Source organism: Vigna umbellata, chromosome 3 (assembly GCF_029865625.1).
Source record: "Vigna umbellata cultivar VRB3 chromosome 3, Vumbellata_1.0, whole genome shotgun sequence".
Taxonomy (NCBI): domain Eukaryota; kingdom Viridiplantae; phylum Streptophyta; class Magnoliopsida; order Fabales; family Fabaceae; genus Vigna; species Vigna umbellata.
Window position 1 is genome coordinate 15,577,031 of NC_142167.1, and position 26,497 is coordinate 15,603,527.

At 31.0% G+C, this 26,497-nt stretch overlaps 3 protein-coding genes across 3 annotated transcripts; 1 reads left to right on the top strand and 2 right to left on the bottom strand.

The window, feature by feature from the left end:
• Positions 1–594: 594 nt before the first annotated feature.
• Positions 595–3,968, bottom strand: LOC124847199 (actin protein 2/3 complex subunit-like protein). The gene is made up of 12 exons (XM_047324637.2): positions 3,706–3,968; positions 3,321–3,504; positions 3,167–3,229; positions 2,949–3,054; positions 2,633–2,737; positions 2,477–2,553; positions 2,240–2,357; positions 1,979–2,054; positions 1,600–1,791; positions 1,199–1,316; positions 885–1,109; positions 595–803 (listed from the first exon to the last, which is right to left on the bottom strand). The coding sequence occupies exons 1-12, from the start codon at positions 3,777–3,779 to the stop codon at positions 756–758; spliced, it is 1,386 nt and encodes a 461-aa protein (XP_047180593.2). The 5' UTR covers positions 3,780–3,968; the 3' UTR covers positions 595–755.
• A 14,513-nt stretch (positions 3,969–18,481) lies between these two features.
• On the top strand, positions 18,482–21,167 carry LOC124847205 (putative glucuronoxylan glucuronosyltransferase IRX7). The gene is made up of 4 exons (XM_047324643.2): positions 18,482–19,160; positions 19,301–19,668; positions 19,753–20,003; positions 20,207–21,167. Exons 1-4 carry the CDS (start codon positions 18,881–18,883, stop codon positions 20,685–20,687), a joined length of 1,380 nt encoding a protein of 459 aa, XP_047180599.1. The 5' UTR covers positions 18,482–18,880; the 3' UTR covers positions 20,688–21,167.
• A 2,827-nt stretch (positions 21,168–23,994) lies between these two features.
• LOC124847211 (xyloglucan endotransglucosylase/hydrolase protein 31-like) lies at positions 23,995–25,836 on the bottom strand. The gene is made up of 4 exons (XM_047324649.2): positions 25,461–25,836; positions 25,214–25,314; positions 24,903–25,120; positions 23,995–24,609 (listed from the first exon to the last, which is right to left on the bottom strand). The coding sequence occupies exons 1-4, from the start codon at positions 25,687–25,689 to the stop codon at positions 24,252–24,254; spliced, it is 906 nt and encodes a 301-aa protein (XP_047180605.1). The 5' UTR covers positions 25,690–25,836; the 3' UTR covers positions 23,995–24,251.
• Positions 25,837–26,497: the final 661 nt, after the last annotated feature.

Below are 26,497 nucleotides of genomic sequence, written 5' to 3' on the forward strand. Positions count from 1 at the left end.
AACTAATTTTATCTAATTTATAAACTTACACCTGTATATTATAAATTACACTTACATCTAATCAAGATAGAACTTACAACAAATCTCTCTAACAATACCATGAAAAAAAAATAACTTTAAAATCTAACTTACCTCCATTTAATTAATATAACACTTCCTGCAAAAATAAATTTAAATAATGAAAGATAGTCAACCATTCTTTTTTATGATAAATAGATGGAGTTTTCTTCTCGGTAGGATATTCCTTAATTACATATATCACTCATTCACATTATTTTCTAAAATTTATATTCATTGACATGTTGATTTTTTTATTCTTAATGATACATTGAATTTTATACATTTAATTAAATTTATTTTAATTGATTGAGCAAAATTGTAGAAAAGGAAGAATAGACCTACTAGAAAACAAATTTCCTTGTGTTCTGTTTTTATTTCAAAGTAAATTATTCCATAGCATTTTTGGATTAATAAACTCTAAGTTAAAATATTGCAGTAATTTTTTAATTACGTGTATGCAGTTTGCAGGTTCCACAACTTTGCCATCTAGGAACATTGAATCGCCATAAAATAAGAGACAGACAGAAAAGGAAGTTCAGAAAATAAGGTACTAGTGGATTTAATATAAGATACTGTTGGACATTACCACAAGGTACATCCATGCCCTTTACATGTAATTTGACAGCTTTGTTAAAATATTTATACATGAATTGATTCTGGGATAGGTAGGGGGCCAAAGATATACTTGAAACCAATTATTTGTAGATGGAGAAGTGCAGAAGATATGAAGCTCTGTGACGAACCTGTAAAACAACATTATTTATGTACATGAAATCACTCTGCAACCAAATCAGTGTTGAAAATAAGAAAGCTCTTTCCTTTACCTTTGATGCATATGAACGTAGGTTGGTGGCTGAAATTAAGGTGGAACAATTTTGAAGGTAAAGACAGAACATCTCATAGATTACTGGATTGTCTTTGATTGATGAGCTGGATAGAACCCAATTCTCTGTCAGAACTAAGTGAATGTACATTTTGTAGAAGTCAGAACTTTTGTCTTTGAAATTAATTTGTGTAAGTGATCTCAGAATCTCTTCTCCACTGTTAACCTGAGGAAAAAACCAGTTTCAATTTCCGAAAGTTTTTAAATAAACTTTTTATTCAAATAAATTAGACAAGAGAAAGGCAAGTAGCATACTCCATGAAAACAAGAAAGCAGTGTTTGATGAGCAACGGCACTCCTAAGTTGCTTGCAACGAGATGTAGCTTCTGATATACATTCAATAGTCTGGATGCAATTCAAATCCTTTGAGACTCTACACATCCAAGACAGCAAGATAAGAGAAAGCCAATGAGCAAGATCTAGAGAATAAATATCAGCATGCACATCAACTTGTTTATTTACAGTGCATAGCTTGGTCATTAATTCAATTATGATGAACCGTACAAAGAACTCGAGAATGATAGGCAGTCCTTAGCTTGATTACATTCGGATTTTCTTTTATAAATAAAAAATCAATTTTTAAAAAACCGTTTTTTTTTGCTCTTAAGACATCAAAAGGAATATTACTGACAAAAAATATATTTATATGCTGTTACCTGCAAGCAATGAATTTAGCTATGTTCTCACAACTTGAGCACCATTCCTGGTCTGTAAAGTAATTGACAATCGCTTCCATGCAGTCCTTTAAAAGCACCAATAAACCCAGAAACTGGCGATCCAGGAATAGACAAATAATAATTTCAACTATCTCTTCAGCTTCTGCAGTAGAGAAGATTTCCTTTTTACTCCTGCAATGAGAATCAAGAGATATGAGTTGACACCATCGTACTTTCAAGTATTGTCACTTGAATAATCAAAAGGCTATCTAATCAAGGCTGCCATAAACTCAAATGATGACTAGCAAAAGTGTCAAATAACAGAAAAACCATACAGTTGATCATTTAAGTAGACTCACTGATATTACTTGTTCCTTACCTTATCAGACTACAAACCGTTACAAATCTGATCCAAGCTCTAGTGTTTTGAGGTGGTCGTCCTTCAGTGTCAGAATCTAAAAAAGACAAACATATAGATTGTTCTTAGAAGATTGCAATCAAAGTGGCAACAAGATATCAGCAATTCTATTGAAACACTTCGGAGTTCAGACTCACAGTGTTGACACTTAACTAATATTAGTTTACAACAATATGTAAAGCACGGTGGAGAGACAAACTGGTATAGATATAAGAGAATAACCTGAGTTATTTGGTTCTGAAGTGGAAGAAAATTTAAAGAGAAACCCGTAAATGTCCAGAGCTCTTCTTAAATCTGCATATTCAGGAAACCAATCAATTTTGACCGGCATTTGATTGACCTGGTAAAAGATTGCTGTGAACTATAAGATATAGTATCAAAAGATAATATAGGAATTAAAATAAACGTATAACTTTATCAATGGTGCAATGCCAAAGTAAACATAACAAACAAGTTTACCTCCTCTTCAGAAGAAAGAATAGCACACCAAAAGTCAGTGGAAGAGTTAAAGAGCTCTTCTTTTGATGAATATAACACTGAAAGAACAAAGTTAAACAGTGGGATGACGAAGATTGCTGGAATATTCATGTATATTAACTATATGTTTTCACTCACTTGTGTTGAACGCCCAGATGGCTACTGATTTTTCTACATGACCACACAGAAAAACTAATTTTGAAAGCCAGCCATTAACTAGTAACCCTTCAAGAAATATATCTCCTGCAAAAACATATAAAAGTAACTGGTATGCGTATAACCACTGAAAAACAGGTATACAGTTTCCTCTGATAGCATATAAACAGTACTTTGAGCTAAATATGGCTTCACTCAGTATTTTGCCATACAAAAAACAGATGGTTTCTTAACATTATAAAATAACAAAAAAAAAACAGAAACACCATTGCTTTATAAAACAAGACAATGCATCAACCTTTGTCCACATTCAATTCCACCACAGAATTTAGCTTGTTGTTCAGAAAGGAGTGTAAAAGGTTACAGCATCTAAGATCAGGAAACTCCACAGCGGGGGGAAGTTTCTGCAATACACAACATAAAAAGATTAAAACCTAAAGCATTCAAACAATGAAGAGATAAAAGTAGCAAGCCATGTACAGAGAATGACTGCTAAATTTGACTTAGTACAATAACCTTATCTCCAAAAACCTTTACTCCCCAGGGTGGAATGTCTTCTTCTTCACCAAAAGCTTTCAACTGGAAAGAAACCACAAGTATTCAGTTACAAACAATGCCAATTGCTAAGTACACAGAAACTTAGAGATAAGAACAGGTAAAAAGATTGTGCCTGCTTGTGACATTTCTCAACTAGCCTAGTCAACTTGGCTTCCTTGCTATCTTCCTCATCGTAGGAAGTTTTACTCTTCTTTGCCTTAGTATTGGCCTTTTTCTGCTTATTCCTACTCTCTAGAAGCTTGTTCTGTTCTCTGTAATGATCTTGAAGAAGATCATCCAACCCAATAACTTTCTTCCTGGTTGGAATACAAATTTAAAGTACTTGTTATCATCCACACTTTGAACAAACCAAAGGAAACCCAGATAACGCAAAACATGAATTATCATAGAAACTGCAAAAGAGGAGCTAAAAACCCTAAACCGAAAATAAAAAAGATAAAAATTGAACCTTTGAAGAGTTGAGGCAAAAAGTAACAAATTTTGTGGAAAAGGAGTACCTTTTTTTTTTAATTGCATGGGATTTCAGAAGGTCGTCTTCTACCTCGAAATCCAAAGGGTCATTCGTATCCATCACAGAGTTCCGAGTTGGAATTTGATATTGGTAGTTTGAAAAGTTGCACAGTTATGTGAGAGAAGTGGCAACATCACCAAGCAAATGTATTCTTATGTTCTGCACAACTTATTTTGATGGGCTTCCTTTGCTTGAGTCAATCACAATTTGGAGGGAAAATCTTCTTATCTTCTTCCTCCATAATTTCGTGATATAGTGGGCTTAAAAACTGGTTCAGTTAAAAAAAGGCATATAAATGTTATTTCCAGTAGTAATCTATATTTTATTATTTGCTTATGTAGAAAGTGTATATATATATTTTTTTAAGTGGGCTGAAATTTTCAATCTTTACTAAATGAGTTATTATAAATAATAAAAAGATATTTGAGTTTTGCAAAGTAAGAAAAAATAAATATAATTTAACTCACACAAATAGTTTATGATATGGTTTAATTGAATATGAGCGAAAATATATAATATAACATACTTATTGTGTTTTATCTTAATTATTGATCAGTGAAAGCACACAAGTTTGTTTATGTGTGTCTACTTTTCTTTTAATTTAACAAAAGTTTTAAAAAATATTTAACTATTGAAAAATTATTAATAAACTATACAATAGTTTTTATGAAAAGATAATTATAAAAAAATATTTTTTATAGTTTTATCATAAGTACTTTTATTATTATGAACAATTATTTAAATTTAAATAGGTAATTACTAAAAGGGTAAAAGTGAAAAATATTTTTTAATTTGAGTAATAACTTAAATTTAAAAAAGTAGTTATTAAAACGGTACAATTGCAAGAAGTGTGTACACAAAAACAAAATCTTATAATTATAAAAATAAATAATTTTTATTATTTCATCATAAGTAATTTTATTGTTATGAATAATCATTTAAATTTTAAAAAGTAAATACTAAAAGGAGAAAGTGATTTTTTTTTGAGTAATTATTTAAATTTTAAAAAATAGTTATTAAAATGGTAAAATTGGAAGAAAAATGTGTAAAAAAGAAATCTCTTTATTAATGACTAGTGAAAAATACATGTATCTGTTCTTACTTTTTTTTTCTAACGATAACAAAACACACTAAAGTTGTAACCATAAAAGTAAATATAAATAATTTTTATAATTTTATTGTATATAATTTTTATTAATTTATAGGTAATATTATTTATAAGTATTATAAATAGTTATTTTAGTTTAAAAATGATTATTATTTTTTAAAAATTGAATTTAAAAAAAATGTCACTTATATAGATAAAGATAATAATTTTTTTAAGTTATATTATTATATTACAAAATTTATTATCTTTATATATTACCAATTCAAAAAAAAAATAGTCATTCGTTAACACACCAATTTATTATTTTAATTTATTATATTTAAGTTATATTATTAACCTCACTTAAATTGAATTTTATTTAGATTTCAATTAAAAAAATATATTATTTTTTAATTAAAGAAAAAAACACTTGTAATTAAGTGAGTCATTAAACCAACTATCATTAAAAAGTGAGTCAAGTTGAGTTGACTCATTAAGAGACAAATACACAGTGGACTGAGTTGAGTCGGACAAAATGATTTATTTTGACAACACTAATTATAGGTTGTAGAGATAACAAATAAATTAATTTCATGTCCTTCAGTATTCTCTAAATTTGTCTCTAGTTTGATGATAGATTTTCATATTTGTTACCAATGAAGAGCATTGGTAAATTTGAAGATAAATGATTTTGATGATGCTGAAAGATGATACATTGTTATAGTTGTTTTAAAAGCAATTTGTAGATTATAAATGTATTAGGAAAAGCCTTAAACATGTAATACTTAGAAAAATTCGTATTTTTAGCACTGCTACGCATTTAGTCGATTATTAGAAGCTATAATCGATTATCCTGAGCCCTTCTGAAAAACCTCGTTGCTCTGGAATAATCGATTATTACTCCAAATAATCGATTATCACTAGTTCTGATGAGAACTGCCAAAGTCTCTGGATTATTCCTCAGGATAATCGATTATCACTTTTTGAAAACCCTGTAACGGACTCGAATAATCGATTATCACTAACAATAATCGATTATCTGCGGCAGTTATAATTCATCTTTGCGAACTCAGACCAATTGGCTATATAGGTGAGTTCCAAAACTCTTAGAAATAACTCTGAGCTTTTGAGAATACAGTGTGATCTGAGGAAGTTCCATAAGCTAGTTCATTGCACTGTCTAGTCTCGTGAAAAGGAGAAGCTCTCGCTTTGTGGGTCAAAAGTCGGAGCGATTCTCTTCGAGTTGGCAACACTACTGTTCTTCTGGTTCCGGAGTCGAAGGAAAGTGTAGATTGCTTGCTTCCATTTCGTTTGCAAAAGGAAGATTTTATATTTCTGTTTTTATTCACTCTTAATTGTATTTTGTTGAAACTGATTTTAGTGAAATCGTTAATCACTTTTTATAGTGATTAACAACCACTTTTTATAGTGATTAACAACTGGACGTAGATTCTTTAGAATCGAACCAGGATAAAAATCCAGTGTGTCAACTTTTCTATTCCTTACACTCGTTAATGTTTTATGCACATCAAGTGTTTGTTAAATTTTCTCTAAGAAAATTGATTTTCTAAAACGGACCATCATAACTTGATTTGTGACCGTAACACGCTTTCCTAGTATTTTATTCCGCTGCGCGACTCTATAACGGTACCGATTGTTCCGACAATATTTACTAGATATGGGTATAAGTAATACTCGTCCTTACATTCATCTCGTATTCATTTTGTTTTCGTTTAAATTAATAAAATACTCACAATTGATTTATATATATATATATATATATATATATATATATATATATATATATATATATATAATAAATATTTTTTATGTCTCACATTAAAAAAAATTATATTTTATTTATTATTTATTTTTTTCACGCGAAAATATTTAACTCGCAATTTAACTGTTGAATAGCATAAACTTTTAATTTACTTATAATATAAAATATTTATCTTTTTTATTCTCTTCATATATTGTTTCGTTTAAAAAACTCTTTTTTTATTCTAAAACAACTTTTATTATCTCTCAATAGTTCAATTATTTTCATTTGAAAAAATTTCTTATGAAGTAATTTTCATTTTATCGTTCCCTTAATTATATCGTGTCATTTCATTCAACCATACCTTTAATTATACTGTGTGATTTCATTTAATCGTGTATCAAAATATTTCTTGGACATATATTTGATTATTTTTATTTTTCTTAATATTTTTATTTTAATGCTTATTGTACTATATATGCACCAATCAGTACATATCCACCCAACTATCCCAAACTAATCGTCCAAGCTGGAAAAAAACTAAAAAGCACCGATTAGAATTAACTAATCATCCAATTAACTAGGTTTAACATAATTAATCGTCATTAAATATATCTAGATGAGAAACTCATAAAAAACTTATAAATACATGTAAAAGTATCGTTGTTGAGACTTTTTTTACCATGTTTTTATTGCATCATTAATGGTTTAATTGATAATTACCAAGCTGACTTAATGCATGGAAGTATCTTTATGATGTAAACTCCATTTTAGAACATAAAGAAAGGAAGTTGAGGAGTGAAAACGGTTACTTTAAGTGTACATTCATCCCATACACCTTAAACACTTATTTTTATCCATATTGTTTTGATATTTTTGTATTAATATTTTTATTTTATAATTCTATCGTAAGTGTAATTCTATCACTGCAATGTATAAAAAAAATTGTTTACTATAATACAATAATTTAATGTTATTGACATAAATTTTGTTTATCACTGTATATTGAAATTAAAAAAATTAAATATATATGTTAAATTTTAATTATTATTAGTTAAACTTTTGTTCTTTGCGTGATTTTATTCAAAATTGTGTATTATAATCTTTGTTAGTGTATAAAAAATATATTTCATTATAATTTAAAGATGGAGAGTAAAGATACTTTTAAAATATTTTTAAATTTGAATATTTGTTTTATTTTTATAATATTTTTAAATTTTATTAACTTTATTTTATTCACGTTTACAAATCTGATGAATGTTTAAGTTTTTATAAAATTTTATTTTGTATTATAATTTGAGCTATATAATTATAATTTCTTTTCAAATATCTAATATTGAAAAAAAGGTGAAAATACATTATTTTGATATTTAATATTTAATAATATTATATTTCTTTTTCAAGATTTTTTCTTTATTATATAAAAATTAATTAATGCATTTAAATTGAATGTCAATAACAGTTATAAAAATGAATATCAATAACAGTTTTAACATATTATTACTGCTTGTTCTGCAGTCTCTCAATAGTGCATTTAAATTTTTATTTTACTTTTTTTTTATCATTAGAAGTAACATATTATATTAACTATAACACTTTATTAATATTAACACAAAATAAAATGTGAACATCAACTAAAAAAAGTAATAAAATAAGATAATACCCAATTAAAAAATAAAATAAATGATAAAAATTTAATAAAAAATTATAAATAATTAAATATTCAATAAATAAAATAATTTTATATAAACAAATTAAAAATATTTAAAGTTATTGAAAACCATCCACGGCGGCCAGATAACAGTTGATAAAAATATAGTTGAAGTATCTTTAGAGTTGTCGGGCCTTGTTTTCTCAAAGTTCCTGCCATATCGTGACCCATCTTTAATATTTTGCAATTTAGATTGAAACAGTTAAAAGTCCAAAACCAAAACATTACAATAATTAGAATTACTCCCTGTATCACCACCGGTTGCTTCCTGCACCTCTTTATTCTCAGTTTGTTCTATAATTAAAAGTTTTTCCATGAGAGTTTTATGTATACCAATATCTGTTGAACAACACATCTCCCACCCTTCACTTTTTTAAAATCCTAATTGTGCAGTTTCCACTCTCTCATTTTTCTCTTTCAAAGATTTGTTTTATTTTTTAACATTTTTTTATACATAAAAAATATTTCAAAAATTATTAAATTATGTAGAATCTACACAAATAAATATTTACAATGTTCAGAAATTAAAATCTAAAAAAAATAAACAAAAAATAAATAAATAAATGAGTTGAAACACGAAGGCTTGAACGGATGTAGGAAATATGTTCAGCCTTCAATAGATCTCGACATCCGCGGACGGATCTCAAGATCCGTTGAAGGCTGAACAAATTTTCCACATTCGTTCAAGCCTTCGCGTTTCTCTTCTTCCTCTTACACAACACATCACATACATTCATTTACAAAACACATATACAAAAAGAAGGAAGTTTTAACCACAAAAATGTGCAATGGAAGAATAAACGAAGAGAAAGAGAGAGTGGATGTGGGCTCTGTGTGTGCGAAGAAGAGAGAAAGTGAGGAGGCGAGGGATCTCTGTGTGAAGAAGAGAGGAAGAGAGAAAGTGAGGGGGTGAGGTTTGTGTGTCATTAGAGAAAAAAAAGTGAGGGGTGGGAGCTACAGAATTAGGGTTTTAAAAAAGGTAAATAAAGTTAAATGGTAAAAGTTAAAAAAATTTAACCTAGGATATTTTTGGAATAAGAAAAAATATGGGGAGGTGTAGAGAACAGTTGGGATGGTGGAGGAAGTAACTCTCCAATAATTAATTGTACGAGCCTCCATAGGTTCGTAACATGTAAACGGGCCAACCAAAAACAGCTCTCTTAATTCCCTATGATGAATGGATATGACACATATCTCACACACTTTACATTTATTTTCAAAATAATAAAATTATACGTGATAATAAATATATATACATAATCCGATCTACTAATATATATAAATATCTAATCTCTCTCTCTCTTTGCTTCCAAAAAGTATTTTATATTCAACTTCAGAGTTTTTCTTCTACAAGCTCTCTTTACTTTTTTTCTTTCAGCCTTTAATGTTCTGTTTTTACTACACAATCATCACAGCAACTCGGTGCACACACCGATGCAAGGAAACCAACTTAGGAATCCTCGCCATTAGCTCCACCAAGGTCTAAAACCCCTATAATGACTTAAAACACGTCTAAAATAGTATCCATAATCCCGAATCTGAGGTCCCAAACAACTCAATTACCCCTCCAGACAACTTAGTGTCCCTAGATGACTCAACGTCTAACATCTCAGTTTCACTCCCAAACACGTCTAACAACTCAGTTTCATCCTCCGACTCATCTAACAACTTACTTTCACTCCTAAACACGTATAACAACTTAGTTTTACCTTTAAACCCGTCTAACAACTCAATTTCACCCAAGATGCGTCTAACAACTCACCTTAGACATATCTAACAACTCAAAAATATTGAGTTAACTTTTAGAACCAATTTCCAATGGCATAGACCATATAACCCCAATGTTGATACACTAAACCATTGCTCAACCATTAAATCTATGCATAAAAAAAACTATATTTTCTCACCATTATGCTCACTTTTTCATCACAAAATAGCAAGCAAAACAACAACAAAGTACTGCACCAAAACAACATTGTAACCATTACCTAAAACCCTATATTTCTGCAATTAAGAAACATGAAAATATATCTTTTATACCATAAAAAAGATAAGCACTTTAATTCCTTAATTATACCAATTAACACAATCATTTCACTCCACATAAAATTTAGAACTTACAAACATCACAATGACTCATTTTAATCGGTCTCTAAACACAATCTCATTCAAAATCGCACATGTGACAATAGAACACAAGACCAGTAACTTTACAAGGAGGTCTCACTAATTAATAAACATCTAACATGTTCACATCATCCTCTTATTACATTGAATTTTTTCAGATCTTACACCTATCACTTTTGTAGAAGTGTTAACTTGACTCATGGCCAGTGATCCAACTCTAACCCATCAATGAAAAAGCCTCATTTTAGGAGGCCCTCTCAAGTGGAAACGAAAAAAAGTCTCCTCACAAGTGGGTTAGGGTCAGAGTTAAGGTGAGTTTGACCTACTAAAAGACTTTAATTAACTCTAAGAGACAATATCATTTATATACACATATAAAATTATATATTTTATTAGATAGTCAAATATGCTATAATTTTATTATATTTAAATGAATATTTTATATCATACATGTTATTAAATAAAATATATAATATATATTTTAACAGTGTTATTGACTATAATCTATGTATTAATTTTATTAATTTCTTAACGAATAAAACTCATAACATTTAATATAAAGTCAGAACGTAGTACACAAAATCTGAATATGACATAAGAAACATGAAGTCTAGCTTGTGAGAATATTACATTAATTTTAATAAAATTCACACTAACTTTTGTAATATTTATCATATTATATATATATATATATATATATATATATATATATATATATATATTATTAAAAAAAATAAATAATTGGTAGAATTTAAGTATACATTTTTAAAAAGAAAAAAGATAAACAATATATAATATAAAAGTTTATAAATTAAAAATGTTTGTATATAATTCTTTTGACAAATTAAAAATACATATATTTACGAAAAATTAAAAGTTAATTATATTTTTTATTATATTTAAAATGAATTCAAAAAAAAAAAAAAAAAGTCATGAGGTGATCTTGATCTACAAAACTTTTGCGAATATGCATATTATTTTGGCTATATATGCTTTTTAAATAAAGAACTTTTTAATCTTATAATTTTTTTTATCCCAATCGATGTGTTGAGGACCAAACCATAAAATAGAGAACAAATTGAGTGTTCTATCATCACCAGATATAAATATATATTCTATCTAGAAAGTATTAATCTTATCTACTACAACGTACAAGGATGTGATCACTGGGTCACTTGAATTTATTTACAAGTTTAATTTTATATAAATATAAAAAATAAAGCTAAACGTCACCTTAGTATTAAATAACTTTAGCCACCCAACGAGCGATCCAATACCTTGATAGTGTACCGTCTTCTGAAATAACTTGTAGATTCAAGTCCGAAGTATAAGAAACAGTTCTTCAAGCTGCTTCTCATGTTTGCGAAACTTCAACCACCCAAAATGCTGGTGGCGGAAAAGGGGTGTGCACTGCCCTTGCTATCTCCAAAGCTATAACTATTCTCTTTGCAATCAACGGACGCTGCTTCCATTCCCTTCATTTCCACAACAGCACCTGCTGGTGCCAGTCAGCGTGCGCGAAAGAACGGATGAGCTACCCTGCCATCTCGTCGTTTGTGATGCTATGTGTTTCTGTATGGGTCGAATAACCTAAGTATACATGCTTTCTGTTGGCTCCGTTCGGTTTCAGTGAGATTTTTTATTTCTTTATCCAAAGTCCGTCCGTCCTACTATGTTTGAAAAGGTACTTGTTAAATGTACTTTAATATTTAAGTTAGTAATGGTCTTATCGATAATTTAAGCACGACAATAAATACATAATTAATGAATTTGTATAACTCTTACCTTTGACCTGTATTTATAGTTTTGGTGATGAGTCTGGACTGGTAAAACTTTAATCACGACCCAATCCAAAACCCAATCTTTTAACCAGTATTTTACCTTAATTATGTCCGGAGATCTACCTATCACAACCGTTCGTTTTAGGTGTGTTTCTGCTGAAAGGGACCGAGGGAAACTCCTGATGCTACCGCTCGGGAACGCTCCTCCTCTACCGGTCAGTCCTTCTCACTTCTTCCTTCCTGACTCTCGCTTTCTCAATCTCAAATATGGGGTGACCTGCAGAAAACATTCCGACGCTCAAGTCAGAATTTATCCTTGCAAGTCTATCGAAATTTAGTAAAAAACAGAGCCTTTACCTTCTCAATCGATTGTTATTTATATGGTTTCAGAGAATATTATTCATTAATTTACCTCTTAATGACGTTCAATGCTCACCTTAACTGCTCGACAATGATCGTTACCTCATTAACTACGCATTTATGGGCATTCAAGCACTGTCTCCCGCCGACGGATGGAGAGGCCCGATCCAACAGAATGGACTGCCGTTCTCATGTACTCGGTATTGTCTACGACTGCCCGATCAGTCAATCCTACTTAATAGTAACAAGGTGTATGAGAAATACCATCCGTCCTATTCGTTTGTCAAGGTACCGTCTGGGAGTCACCTGGGACATTATGTATTGTAAAAGATAAAAAATTTGACCGGTGGACGTCAATATTTTTTAACTGTAAGGTAAAAACATAATCTCGAAAGCTTAATACCGAAAACAGGGTAAATCTGAGAGAGAATAGGAAAGCAAGGGAATATACTGATTCATCCGCCATTCAAAATAATAGCAAGTTAGCAATGTGTGAATTGATTATTGGAATTGAGAGTGGTTAACCTTGTAGTCTGTCACATGCACACATGGGAACATGTTCCCCAAGGCAAAGCCAATTTTTCATCAAACTTTTCTCTCCAATAATTTCCAAGATTCTTCATTTTATCACCAAAGCCCTGCCATTTCCTCTCTGTTACATGTGCTCAAACAGCTCACACCACAATGTTGTAGGGTCATGCCCTTTTCTATCATTCAAATCACAACTCCTTCGTTTCTAAGCAGATGGCATAAACAGACATCTCTTCATGTTCGGGAATATTGCATTGCCAACTGTGTAATTTGTCTGGTCTTCTTCCAATGGTGGGTAGTCCTGTCTTACAACCTTGGTTACCAGTATTTTTTAAGGTTAAATATGTTTTTACTTTTTAAATTTATACAGTTTAATTTTTAAATTTTAAAAATAAATAAATATAATTCTTCCAGTTCAATTATATTAATTTTTTTACGTATAAAATAATAATTCAGACTCACATTTCAATTATTTGCATCCTTTTACTTTGAGAGACAAGCCATGTAAAAATTCTGGCATATAATAATAACTATTCGTCCTTTCTGTACAGCTAAACAGCAAATGTGGTCAACTCGGACCACGTCTTCCATACTGTTAAATTTGAAAGACAGAGTAATGGCTGTGTCTTCTTCATTTATATATTACCTAACCCAACTGCACAAATAAATGCTTCGGGTTATTAAAGTAAACCCACGTCTGATTAACAAGCACATCATGTTATATAAGTGAATTTGTTTTTGCCTGTTACATCCTATTTTAAACTTTTCCAAGCAAATAATTGAAAAACAAAACCTACTAAATTATTTCTTCATTTTTTCCACTAGATGTTAGTCATTAATAAAACTCCATCATATGATCGTCTTAATGGGACGGTTCACTATATTCTAATTTATCAACTAGTAAATTTGTCTTGATTGAATAATCATTAAGAGATCAGGTGGTCATGGATTAATGATAAATTAAGATAGTTTCAAGAGATTAGTTTTAAAGTTGATCAATTAAAAGTAAAGTATAATTACTTGTATTTGAATTGTAATTAGGTTAGAGTTAATTAAAATGTCATCTCCAAAACTTATAAAGATTTTAAGTAAGAAGATAAGTTATTTGTATTTATTATTACATTAAATATTAGCGGTTAATATTGAGTTGACTTTGACATCATAGTATCTTTTGCATTTACTATTCAAACAGTTGGGATTAACGATTTGACCTAATATTTAGATTCCTAAATAATAAATAAACTTTGGACGACACAACACAACATAAACGGTTGACCATGATCCCATTCTTAAAACAAAAACTAATTGTTATTGATAAATAAATGGAGGAGTGAATTCAGAAAAAAGGATATTTAAATATTAGTGAATCTTTTTTTGCCTATTAAGTCCTATATTAAAGTTTTCCAAACAAATAATTGAAAACAAAACCTACTAAAATGTTTCTTCATTTTCTCTTCTAGGTGTTAGTCATTAATAAAACTCTATTATATGATAGTCTTAGTCGGACGATTCATTATATTCTAATCTATAACCAAGAAGCTTATTTAGACAGATCGATCATTAAGAAATTAAGTGGTTATAGATTAAACTGATGAGTACATATAATATCAATATATTAACTTTAAAGTTGATCAAATTAAAAGTAAAGTATGATTACTCATGTTTTGACCATAATCAGATTATCGTTAATCAAAAGTTCACCTAAAAACTTATAAACAAGTGTTTGAGGTAAGGATGTACGTTATTTGCATTCAGTGTTGTATTAATTGCTAACGTCAACACTAAATTGACTTTGATATCATAGTATCTTACCTTCTGCATGTATTCTTCCAACAGCTTGGACGAACGATTTGACCTAACACTTGAATCTCTAAACAAAACTTGGATTTTGGACGATGTAACACAACTTAGACCATTAACCTCAATACCATAACCGAAATAAATTTGTGTCGCAGGCATGACTCTTCGAACATCATGACGTTTTACACCCAAATATTTTCCTTGTAATCATGAGTTTTTCAAAAGTATTTAAGAATTTGTTATTTTATTTTGGAAGACTTGCCAGTACACTACAAATAAATCTTTAAATCTTTAAAAAAGTTGTTATTCATGTTTCAAGATTTTTTTTTGTATTTTCATCAATTTATGCAACAGAAACCATGATAAAAACATGAGATTCCAAATTTTAATATGATAGAGAAGTATAATTTTCTAGTTTGGAAGAAGTTAATCTAATAAACAAAAAAACTTGTATTTTTGAAGTAACACTAACACATAAAAGCCTATTTAAAGGCGTTAATTTGTGATTGGCATCCACCCCCACTAGCAAGGACAATACAACAATGAGTAGTGTATTATGAAAGTAGCCAAGCACAAGTGCTTCTATATACATCCTTTCAATCATTGCTTCGAATGAGTTTTTCTTCTGTTCTACCCAAATTTTCACTTCATCATACACTTCTCTTCCAATGAGTTTTTTAATTTCTTATTTTCTTCCTGTATGATAAATAATAAGAGAAAAAATACGACCTAATAATTCATAAGACTAGTTTATTTATATGTTATAATAATCGCATACAAAATTAAGATTAGTTGAACGAGTCAATAAAACCTTGAGTGCTCTACACATATCTTTGCCTTATAAAAATACTATAGTTGGCTTAGCTTTTATGCGCAATATCGTTGGTTGCTAGTTTCCTTAATCAGGGAGGGAAAATGACATGCCTTCAAAAGTGGACAAGATATAAAGAAACCAAAGAGACAAAAAAACCTTATATGACCTAAACAACACAAAAGTTAAAAAGAAAATAACACCAACCTCATTTTTTTTTTAAGTTTTATTATATTATCTCATAGCTTCTAAAAAATTAGTTCAGTCAAATTCAAATTTTGCCACACAAAAATAAAAAAAACCTAAAAATTATATGCTAAAAAGACAGCCATTAACGTTGCGTTTGTTTCAGCAGACACAGACACAAAGAGTGCGAGGAAAACTAGAAAAGTAATAAAATAAATATCATTAAAACATGAAAAACGATAAACTTTCTTACTTTAAACTTTCTCTTCACACATACGAAGATTAGCAAAGAAAGTTTAGTAACTTATCATTTTATATATAAAATCATATATATATATATATATAATGTTTTTATATATTTTAATTTGTGATTATAAATATTATTTTTAATAAAACATTATAATTTTTTTCCTTTAAGTAAATTTTAATTTTAATTTATAATTGAAACATATTTTTATTTATTTTATTCATAATATCATAAATAAATTTTTCACAAACTGTTCTCTCAAACTACACTATTTTTTTCCTTCACCTTCGTATCCAACAAAATTCATCACCTGAATCATCCAAATTTAAAAAGAAGAATAAGAAAGAATTACATAATAAAATTAACATGGTTTATTTGAAATATTAACAAACTTTAATGATTTTATTTACGAAACAAAGAGGGCCTAAATGTTAATCTCAACTAATGATGTCAAGTCATATTTATAAAACAATACTATTATAAATAACATCCGTGAAACATTTTTTTACGGTTTCACTAAATAGTTCATGTCTAGATAAATATCGTTTACTGAAATTTTGTATGAAATATAATAAAAACTATATATCAACATCGGATGATCTATCACGATTAAACAACTCAAAAACATTTTGACAAGAACTTTCCATTTTTGAGTATAAAACTTCCACAGAACATTTGTATTTTGCATACATTGCATCCATAGATTTGTGAAGTGAAAGTGAAAGTTGCAGGCGGAATTAATCTTTGATTTGAATTGATTAAGGAAACAATGATGGGAACTTAGGGTATGTTTGTGAGTGGCTGCAGAAACAAGTAATCCAAATGTAATAGAATGCTTATCTGACCAAAACTCCAACCACAAAATTCCTTTGCATATTCCACCACATAGAATTAGGTAATTAACTCGTACTAATCCTATTACCTTTGACCCTAAGATACCATCAAACATGCAAACTTCTTATTCTTTAATAACTTTAAATCACATTCACTGATTTTCGCCAAAGACAGATTACAAGGTATAATCCAATCCTAAAATAAAAGAAAATTATATTTTAATCATAAATTATAACTTTTAATATCATAACAATTTTTGTACTTGTTTTGCTACGAGAGAAAAATATTAGCTTGCCGTGTACGAAACTTAACAATTATAGAAATATGATGTCCCAACCATGTATATTGTCCGAGCTATCATATCATCACCTACGTGGCTACCCTGTGCCTCTGGTTAGGGGAAGCAATATATTTTTCATAGTAACAAAAAAAGAAGTAGAAATAACTCATTTTAAGTCACGTGATAACAATTATTCAAAAAAGATTTTAATTTAAATAAATAAATTCACTCAACAAGAAATAAATCTGTATATTATTTTTACTCTTGAAAAAGGTTTTTAAAAACCTAAAATTTTATTTCTGTGCATAACAATATACATGAAGGCCCCACCTAATTGTTTTTTTATTATCGTTGAAAATTTTTCAAGTTATAGAAACTCAGATCATAATCAACAAAATAGTTGTTTGCTGAATAAGTCAACAAATTGTTTTAGTCCCTTTTAATCAGTAAAAAAAAAATAATAAATGTCAGCGCGTAAAATTAATTACATGATTTGATTTGATGCATCAGTGATAACAGTGGCAAGTGGCTTCAAGAAAATAAAACAGTTGTTTTTTATCAGAATTGGGGTTATTGAACAACAGTGACTCATATTTCAAAAGTATTAATTAATTAATTAATTGATTAACTGCAAACGATATTTTCTCCATAAGGTTTATTTTTCTATTCCTATTATATATAGAGATTTTTTTTTTGTAATTCTTGTATATGTTTTATCATTCTCTTGTTACCTTATTTATGTCGTTTGGTTATGTATTAAAATTTTATAAAGCCTCGCTGATTTTATCAAATGCATCAAAGACGATCCACTGTTGAATGCTTGGACACTACCTTATTGGCTGCTTGCACTTTCATGAATAATGATCAGACAGAGATTGTCACGTTGTTCTAGGTGTTGTTACTTAATCTCATATTCATCATAAAACATGTTTAAGACAACCTTATCTTCTTTGCAAAGCCACAAAAATTAGTTGTACCTAGAACCACTCGCACCAACTCAATCCAATAAGGCACGAGTTAATGTTATCAAAAGCATTAAACCAGTCTTAACTACAAGTAATTAATTTAAAAAATTCAATACAACGTAGTAAATCTTAACTTATTGTATAGAAATGAGTTTTAATTTGAATATGTTTCATGGTTGAAACGAGACAATACATAAAGTTAAAAAGTACTGAGAAAGAGGTCTAAAAAGCTGCATAATAAGTAAGTCCGTGGCCAACTTCATTTCTGATCCTTTGCTACCTTTCAGCCTTTCACCATGTGACCTAACAAACAATCTCTCTCTTTTGCACACGCTCTTTGTTCCCTCAATAATTAGGGAATAATCGAAATTAGGAAGACACCAAATCCCTGTAACAAAATAACACAGCCCATAACCATTTTTTCTTCCAACACAATACTTTAATCCCACCCTCACTTTTCCCTGATAAAAAATTGACAAACCCCCTTTGTTTATTTTCTAGGCAAAAACGAAGTGCTAACAACACAACACAAAACAAAACACCCCTGTTTGGTTTCTCCTCCCGTCACTGTTTCTTCATTTCTACTTCTTCTCGCACCCGAACAAGATAGCAGTTCCTCAACCACCTTGATCCTCTCCATAGCTTGCTTGTTTTCCTTTTCCCTCTGAATTTAAATGAAATGGCTCTGCACAAAACACCCCCAAATAGCAGGGGGTACTATGTTAAGATGAAGCTCCTTCACAAACATGGAAGACCTCATCACCACCAAGAAAAAAACTGCTTTTACAAATACTACAAATGGCTTCTATGGCTCTCTCTTTCCCTTTATTTCTTCACTTCCTACCTCATCAGCAACAACAACCACGCCAAACAACCCTCTCACCACCAAACACCTCATGTCTCCAGAACTCTCATTGAATCAAACAACACAGCTCCTTCGCAGTCTCTGCACTCTCGAGGTATCTGAAATCTATCTCATTTTGTCCTACAGTCAAAGAAAATATCTTTCACGGAAGAAAAATATTGTTTTTAAGTTAAAGATTAGAAATTTAGTGTTGTTTGATATTTTGTATTGATATTTTGGTTTTCTGGTTATAAGGGTCTTCGTCGCTGAAGAACTTGAAGGTGTTTGTGTACGATCTTCCGCCCAAGTACAACACCGATTGGTTATCGAACGAGAGGTGTAGTAAGCATTTGTTTGCGTCGGAGGTTGCCATTCACAGGGCTTTGTTGACCAGCGAGGTCCGCACGTTTGACCCTTACGAAGCTGACTTTTTCTTCGTACCCGTTTATGTCTCTTGCAACTTCAGCACCGTCAATGGCTTTCCCGCGATTGGTCACGCGCGCTCCCTCATCGCGTCCGCGGTCAGCCTCCTGTCCTCGGAGTACCCTTTCTGGAACCGGAGCAGGGGCTCCGACCACGTCTTCGTCGCCTCGCATGACTTCGGCTCGTGTTTCCACACGCTGGTACGTTCATCTTTTTGTTTTTCTCTCCAAACGGTTTCGCTGGTTGATTTCGTAGACTGATCTGTTTTGTTTGGTTTTGCGAAGGAGGACGTGGCGGTGGCTGATGGCGTCCCAGAGATTATGAGAAACTCGATCGTGTTGCAGACGTTTGGCGTTGTGTACGAGCACCCATGTCAGAAGGTTGAGCACGTGGTGATTCCGCCGTATGTTTCGCCGGAAAGTGTCCAGGACACGATGGAGAACTCTCCGGTGAACGGACGGCGAGATATTTGGGTTTTCTTCCGAGGGAAAATGGAACTTCATCCCAAGAACGTTAGTGGAAGATTTTACAGCAAGTAAAAACTATCTCCATTTCTTCAACTCAATTTAAATTTGTACAAAATAGTCAAAACATTTTTAATGGAAACTTTAATCTTGCTCTTTAGAGATTTAAAATACAATTTTCTTTTTTACATTTTTGGTTGACAAAAATGATCTTTTTAACATTTAAAAACTATTTGTCATTTTTGTTGATGATTTCACTGTTTTCACCTTGAAGGAAAGTGAGGACAATGATATGGCGAAAGTTCAACGGTGACCGGAGGTTTTACCTACAGAGACACAGGTTCGCCGGTTACCAGTCAGAGATTGCACGCTCGGTGTTTTGTCTGTGCCCTTTGGGGTGGGCCCCGTGGAGCCCGAGGCTGGTAGAGTCCGTTGCTCTGGGTTGCGTGCCGGTAGTTATAGCGGACGGTATCCGTCTGCCGTTTCTCTCGGCCGTGAAATGGTCGGAGATATCGATCACGGTGGCCGAGAGGGACGTCGGGAGGCTGGCGGAGATACTGGAGCGCGTGGCAGCGACGAACCTGAGCACGATTCAAAGGAACCTGTGGGACCCGGCGACCAGAAGGGCGCTACTTTTTAACAGCCAGGTTCGGGAAGGGGACGCCACGTGGCAGGTCCTACGTGCTTTGAGCGAAAAGCTTGACAGGTCCTACAGGGGTTCGAGGGTTTCACGCCAATTGGATTTTGACACGTAAGAGGTTTAAAATCGGCGCCAAGTTGGTTCCTTGTTTGTTTCTTCACCCGTGCTCATGACATTACGCAGACAAAACACGGTGCTGCATGGGAGATAAAAATAAGAAATGAATAAATAAATAAATAAATATAGTAAATAATAAAAACAAGATTTAGTGGATGACAGCTGGAATTTATTCAGAGATGGAACTTAATGACTCATGCTGGGGCCCATAGGGGAAGATCAGCTTTACGACTTTCTTCGAGGTTCTTAATGGTGACGTGGCTTATGGCGATGACATGGCAAGAATTGATTGGAGGGATTTGCGGTTTGGAGAAGAACTGTAAAATATCTCTAGGGTAGATTTTGTATAATCATTTTTGCTGTAAATAGATTTAAAAGGATATATAATACGAATTTTTGAAATGTCTTAGCTGGTTTTATTTATTGTTGTACTTGATTTGATTGAATTGGAAACTGGAAAGTGAGGATTGTTGTGTCAGTTGTTTTGTAACGAAAGAGATGGAAAAATTTTGAAAATTTATTTTTGTGTTTGTGAGTGAAATGATTAATGAGAATGGAGATGAATGGAGGGAGATGAGGGTGTGTCAGAAATGTCAGAACTTTTATAGTGGTTATTTAAAGTTTTAATTTTTATTTTTTGCAAGTTAATGGGGGCTGTCAGAGTGGTCACGGATGTGTTCAAGGGTTGTCAAAATCAAAAAAAGGGGTATTGGACGAAATCAATTTGAACAAACACGAATTGAATAAGCGGATAATATTAAAAGTAAAATAAATAATTATGATCAAATTTAGATAAAATTTTTATATATGTTTAGTTCAATTTTAATTTATATTTTCATATTCATAAATATATAGATATATTTAAAATTTTACTTTTAATACAATACTATTTTATTAAAAGTTACGAAATAAAAATATAAGATGATAGTTTATTATAATAATTATTTTTAAAATTATATACATTATTTTTTTAGTTAAATATTTACTATATTTTGTCATTTATTAAAAAAATAAATTTTTTTATTAAATAATTTTAATTTAATATAAAACTATAACCTGGAAATACAACCAAATTAATCCACGATTTAAACAACCTGAATGTAATTAACCCAACTTAAATCTAATAAACTCCATAAATTAAATAGTCTAATATAAATTTTAAATATCGAGATTTGTCTCTCTAATAATTAAATTGTAACTTTATTCATTGCAAGAATTCAAACAAGAATTTATACCAAATTTAACGAAAAAGAAATCAAATACTTCTAGAATCCGTCGAGATTTCAGAGACGAATTTTCAGACACGAAACTGAATGAAAAATAAAATCAAATACTTTTAATAACTATAAGAATATTTGAAAAATGAAAAAACTAGTCTTTTTTGTTCACTTCGTCTTGTTTTGTTCATTATGTTTGTGTAATTTCTATTTAATATATTTGTATCTTGATTAAAAGTTCATAGTCAACAGAGGAATTCATGTACCTATTGAAAATTGTATCCTTGCTTAACGTGTTATTTTTTGAAAATAAAAAGAAAATAAAACTTCACATTTTTTATATTAATCCCTTTTCCATAATCATTAATGGCTTCATAAATATGAAAATAAAGTAAATAACATACACCGAAAAAATTATTATCCTTATGATGACTAAAAAAAACTTGATTTTTTTGTTTTCATTGGTAAGCCAGTAATTTCATAATGTCTAATCCTATAATTATCGATATATATGATATTAAGTTTCCTTTGCCTTATCCGAACTATTTTGTCATCTTCTATTCTTTTCCCAATAATTGAATCTCATGCACAGGAAATTTACAATCAAGATGAAATATGGTTAATGATTAACAAAAAAATTGATATATATTATCGATAATGATGTTTTTATTTATCTTCATGATGAAGAAAGCGTTCTTGTTACTAATAGTTTTTAAATTATTCTCTTTTAAATTATTATATTCTTAACACTTATAATTCGTTTTAGTTTAAACAAACGTCTTACTTTAATCTCACATCGGATTAGTGAATTTTGAGTTTGAATCCTAGAAATACAATAATGTTAAAAATATAAAGATAAAATTTTACCTTTCAATATTATTCAACTCATAAAAATACGTGATAAATACGAAACAAACATTTTATCAATAAATTAATTATTCACATAGTATTTACAACATTTTTTTAATTTGTAATTTTCATCATGACTACATTTATTTTACTAATAGTATTTGGGACTTCCAAGGAGTGCTGAAATACAATAAAATATTTTTAGTGACACCAAAAATTAGGAAGAGACAAATTACAACTGAAAATCTCACATAAAAGTGAATTAAATGATGCGTACTAAATTATCATAAAAGGTGTATAAATATAAATATACAAAACAAAACGGATTTATATAATTTAAACGTTTTCTTAAAATCTATATTTGAAAAATTAGGGTACCTATTTATAGAAGAAGAGGTAATATTTTGAAAAAAGAAAAACTCTATTTTATAAGTGCGAAGTTTTCATTTTAGTTGTTGAAATGGCAAGTTTTTCCTTTTAATTATTAATTGACAAAAGGCACGAATTGATTTGGTTGTCGTATCTATCAAACTTTAGTACTGTTTGGGACACTGAATTATGGTGTGGCCCATTTCGTTATCCACATACAGATTCCTGATCAGGGCCTTTACATGGGCCAGCAACAGTACCACACTACGATTTGGGTTTATTTTTTTCGATAACACTTTTAAAAAATATGACAAATAATGGAATAAGATTTTTTTTATAGATCTTATAAAAATGATTTAACTTTTTGTTTTTTTTATCTCCTCCTCATCAACAATGAGTCCCTCTAACGTTTGTACATTCCCTTCCAACAGAACCATTCTTAATCATGATTATTTCTTTATATTACCGTTAAACGGACATACTTACTTGAAATCCTTTCCTAGAATAAATTTTGATATCGTATTGGTCATCAAGACGAAACATCAATTCAATGTTATTGAAAAAGAAAACTTATTTTACACTATGATAGGACTCTTGAAAATCGTGAAACATACTTTTCGAAATTGAGTGGAAACAAAATGAAAGGAAAATGTTTTTCTAGATGTACTCCACAATCATTTTTTAAGTATTTTGATCATTAAAACAATTAACTTTTATATTTGTAAAAAAAGAAGAGAGAAATAAAAGGTAAAATTGTAGAATAAAACGTTTGTAAAAATTTATTTAATAATATCCAAAATGAAAATATAAGAATTTGCTTACAAGGGAGCATGTCCTTTCTCTCAATGTCACTTTTCACACCCATACACGTATCAGAAAAGCATTCTTATCAATTTATTTCGACACTATAGGACCCAAAACATTACTACAATAACACAATGACACAACGCAACAAAACAAAACATTCCAATCATTGGAGTGGCATGGACGTTCAACTACCCTTGCAATTACACTTAGCAATGGGACCATCACAAAAACCACCCCAACACCGTTTCAAAGTTTCAATTTTTAAGTATATAAAGGGTAACATAGAATTGAGACACACCAACATGAACAACAACTTTGGCTTAGCATTCTGGGATCAGATTGTGGTCTCTCCTAGGATCATGGCAATAGTTGTACACCATGTAGTTGGTTTGGACCCATTGCATGGCCCTGAACTGCTGAGGGCTCAGACTTCCGAAGCCAGAAGATGTAGAAGGTGGGTGGCATGAGGCAGAGCTTTCACTGGTGCAACCTTGAAGTCTGAAGTTTTTGTACCTACCAACGAAGGGTTGGTATCTGTAATCAGCTTTGTATTTTCCACCCTCTGTTGCCCAAGAAGATGCATCCCATATTGACCCATACACATACATTGGCCTTGTAGGGTATGTGGCCTCACTTTTCCTTGGATACCTTCTTATTGGAACATCATCCACAAAAAATCTGCATATATTATTCCATCACAACACAACTTAGTTATCAACAATGCTAAATATTGCAACAACTACATTCATTCCACAAGCAAGATTGTGTGTCACAATCTAACAATGAGCTGTGAATGGAAGTGCTGTAGCTACGATTTGTTTCTGTTTTATAATTTCATGAACAGATAAAAGGATATTACTATAGTGAGGGGATCATAGTATGATTCTGAAACAAAATCGCCTTTTCAACTTAACAATTTAGAATAAGCGTAGTTATGAAAATTGGTGGCAGGAGAATGCATGGAATATTACATTAACTCAGAAGGTTTCCATAGAACTGCATAGTTGTGAAAATCCTGTGTTGGGTCAAACCAGAGATGAAACCTCATTTCTCTTCCTATAATATTCCCATCTCCACTTCCTCTGATGTATACATTTGTCTGCAAGACATATGGCTTGTCTGGCGTGGTACCAAGGAACTCTATGTCAATTTCATCGTGGTTTCCGGGGTGGTCTTGGTTGTTTGAAAGCTGCAAAGAGTTCAGAGAAAGAAATTAAAATTTGCACTGTAAAGAAGAGATTTACTTTTTCAACATTAGCTGAATCTGTAGAGAAATTCTCACGTAGAGAGATGTAATGACTCCTGCCGTGTAACCAGGTTGAAGCTTAATTGCAGCACCAAAGTATCCAGACTTGTAAGAGTGAAGTGACTTGAATCCACTCCCTGTGTCACAGAACAATGTCTTAGTAAGAGTATGGTCTAAGCCAGTAGCAGTGAAGAATGGAGTAATTGTGCGTTACCAAAAACCTTGTGGTTGTGAATTAAGGGAAATTATGAGTCAGATGTGAGAGTGAGACAGGTTTACATACCTGTGCTAGTATCTAGCCATATTGTCAATGAGCCTTGGTCTATTCTCTGATGCTGAGGTCCCCAAAGGTTTTTAAAGCCTTGATTGAAGCTAATAGGACTAATTTTGGAACTGGGGTAGTAGCCAGGTGAAGGTGGTCCCTGAGCAGAACCAGAATAAATCATACATGAGAGTACAAGAAGGAAGAGAACAGGAAGCATTGGGAGGAAAGAGGATAGTGATGATGGCATTGTAGGAACAAAATGACTCTGCTAAAATGCAGGGTGGGGCTGAAGGTTTTAGGTAAGTGATAGTTATGAAAGAGTTATGGCTACAGAGTATGATATATAAAGGGGTTCAAGGCCCTACTATTCCAAAAAGATGATATGTTAGTTGATTGGGGAGTTACACATGATGACAAAAACTTATCGCATTTGTGGTAACCATAGGGGAATATTTTGAAGTTAAGGTGTGGGCTTTTTCTGTGTAATTTCTTCAAGGGGGGGGGGGGACTTCCTTTTCAAGTGAATACTTGTTTGGTATAAACTTGCAAATTATAATGTACCACTTGAATGGAATAACATGGAGGAAGAATGACACTGTTATACTTTACACATGTATGGTTCACCACACCGAATCACAAAACATCACCGTTGAACATTCGGACAAGGTATATATTGTATTCAAAAACATGGGCAACTAATGTCTCATTACATGTTCTTTTTGGGAATTGTGATGGGAAAGGACAACTTCTCAATGAATGATAACTTTCTTATGGTGTACTTTCTCACTGTTACATACAATTTCTTCTTGAAAGTATTCAATCAAAGTTGTTAACTAGTTATTACACTGATGTTATAAGCAATTTAGGCTGATGCAGAAATTGAGATTCAATTTTGACTGTCGGTTGTAGAAATAGTTTGACATGCTCAATGTGTAGTGCAACTTAGTGGCACAATTAGCGGTCAGAGATGGTTATTTAATCACAAGATTGCCTCATAACAAAGTAAAACATCTAGACTTCAGAAAGTGATTCTCCAACTTGAATTTGTCATGTTC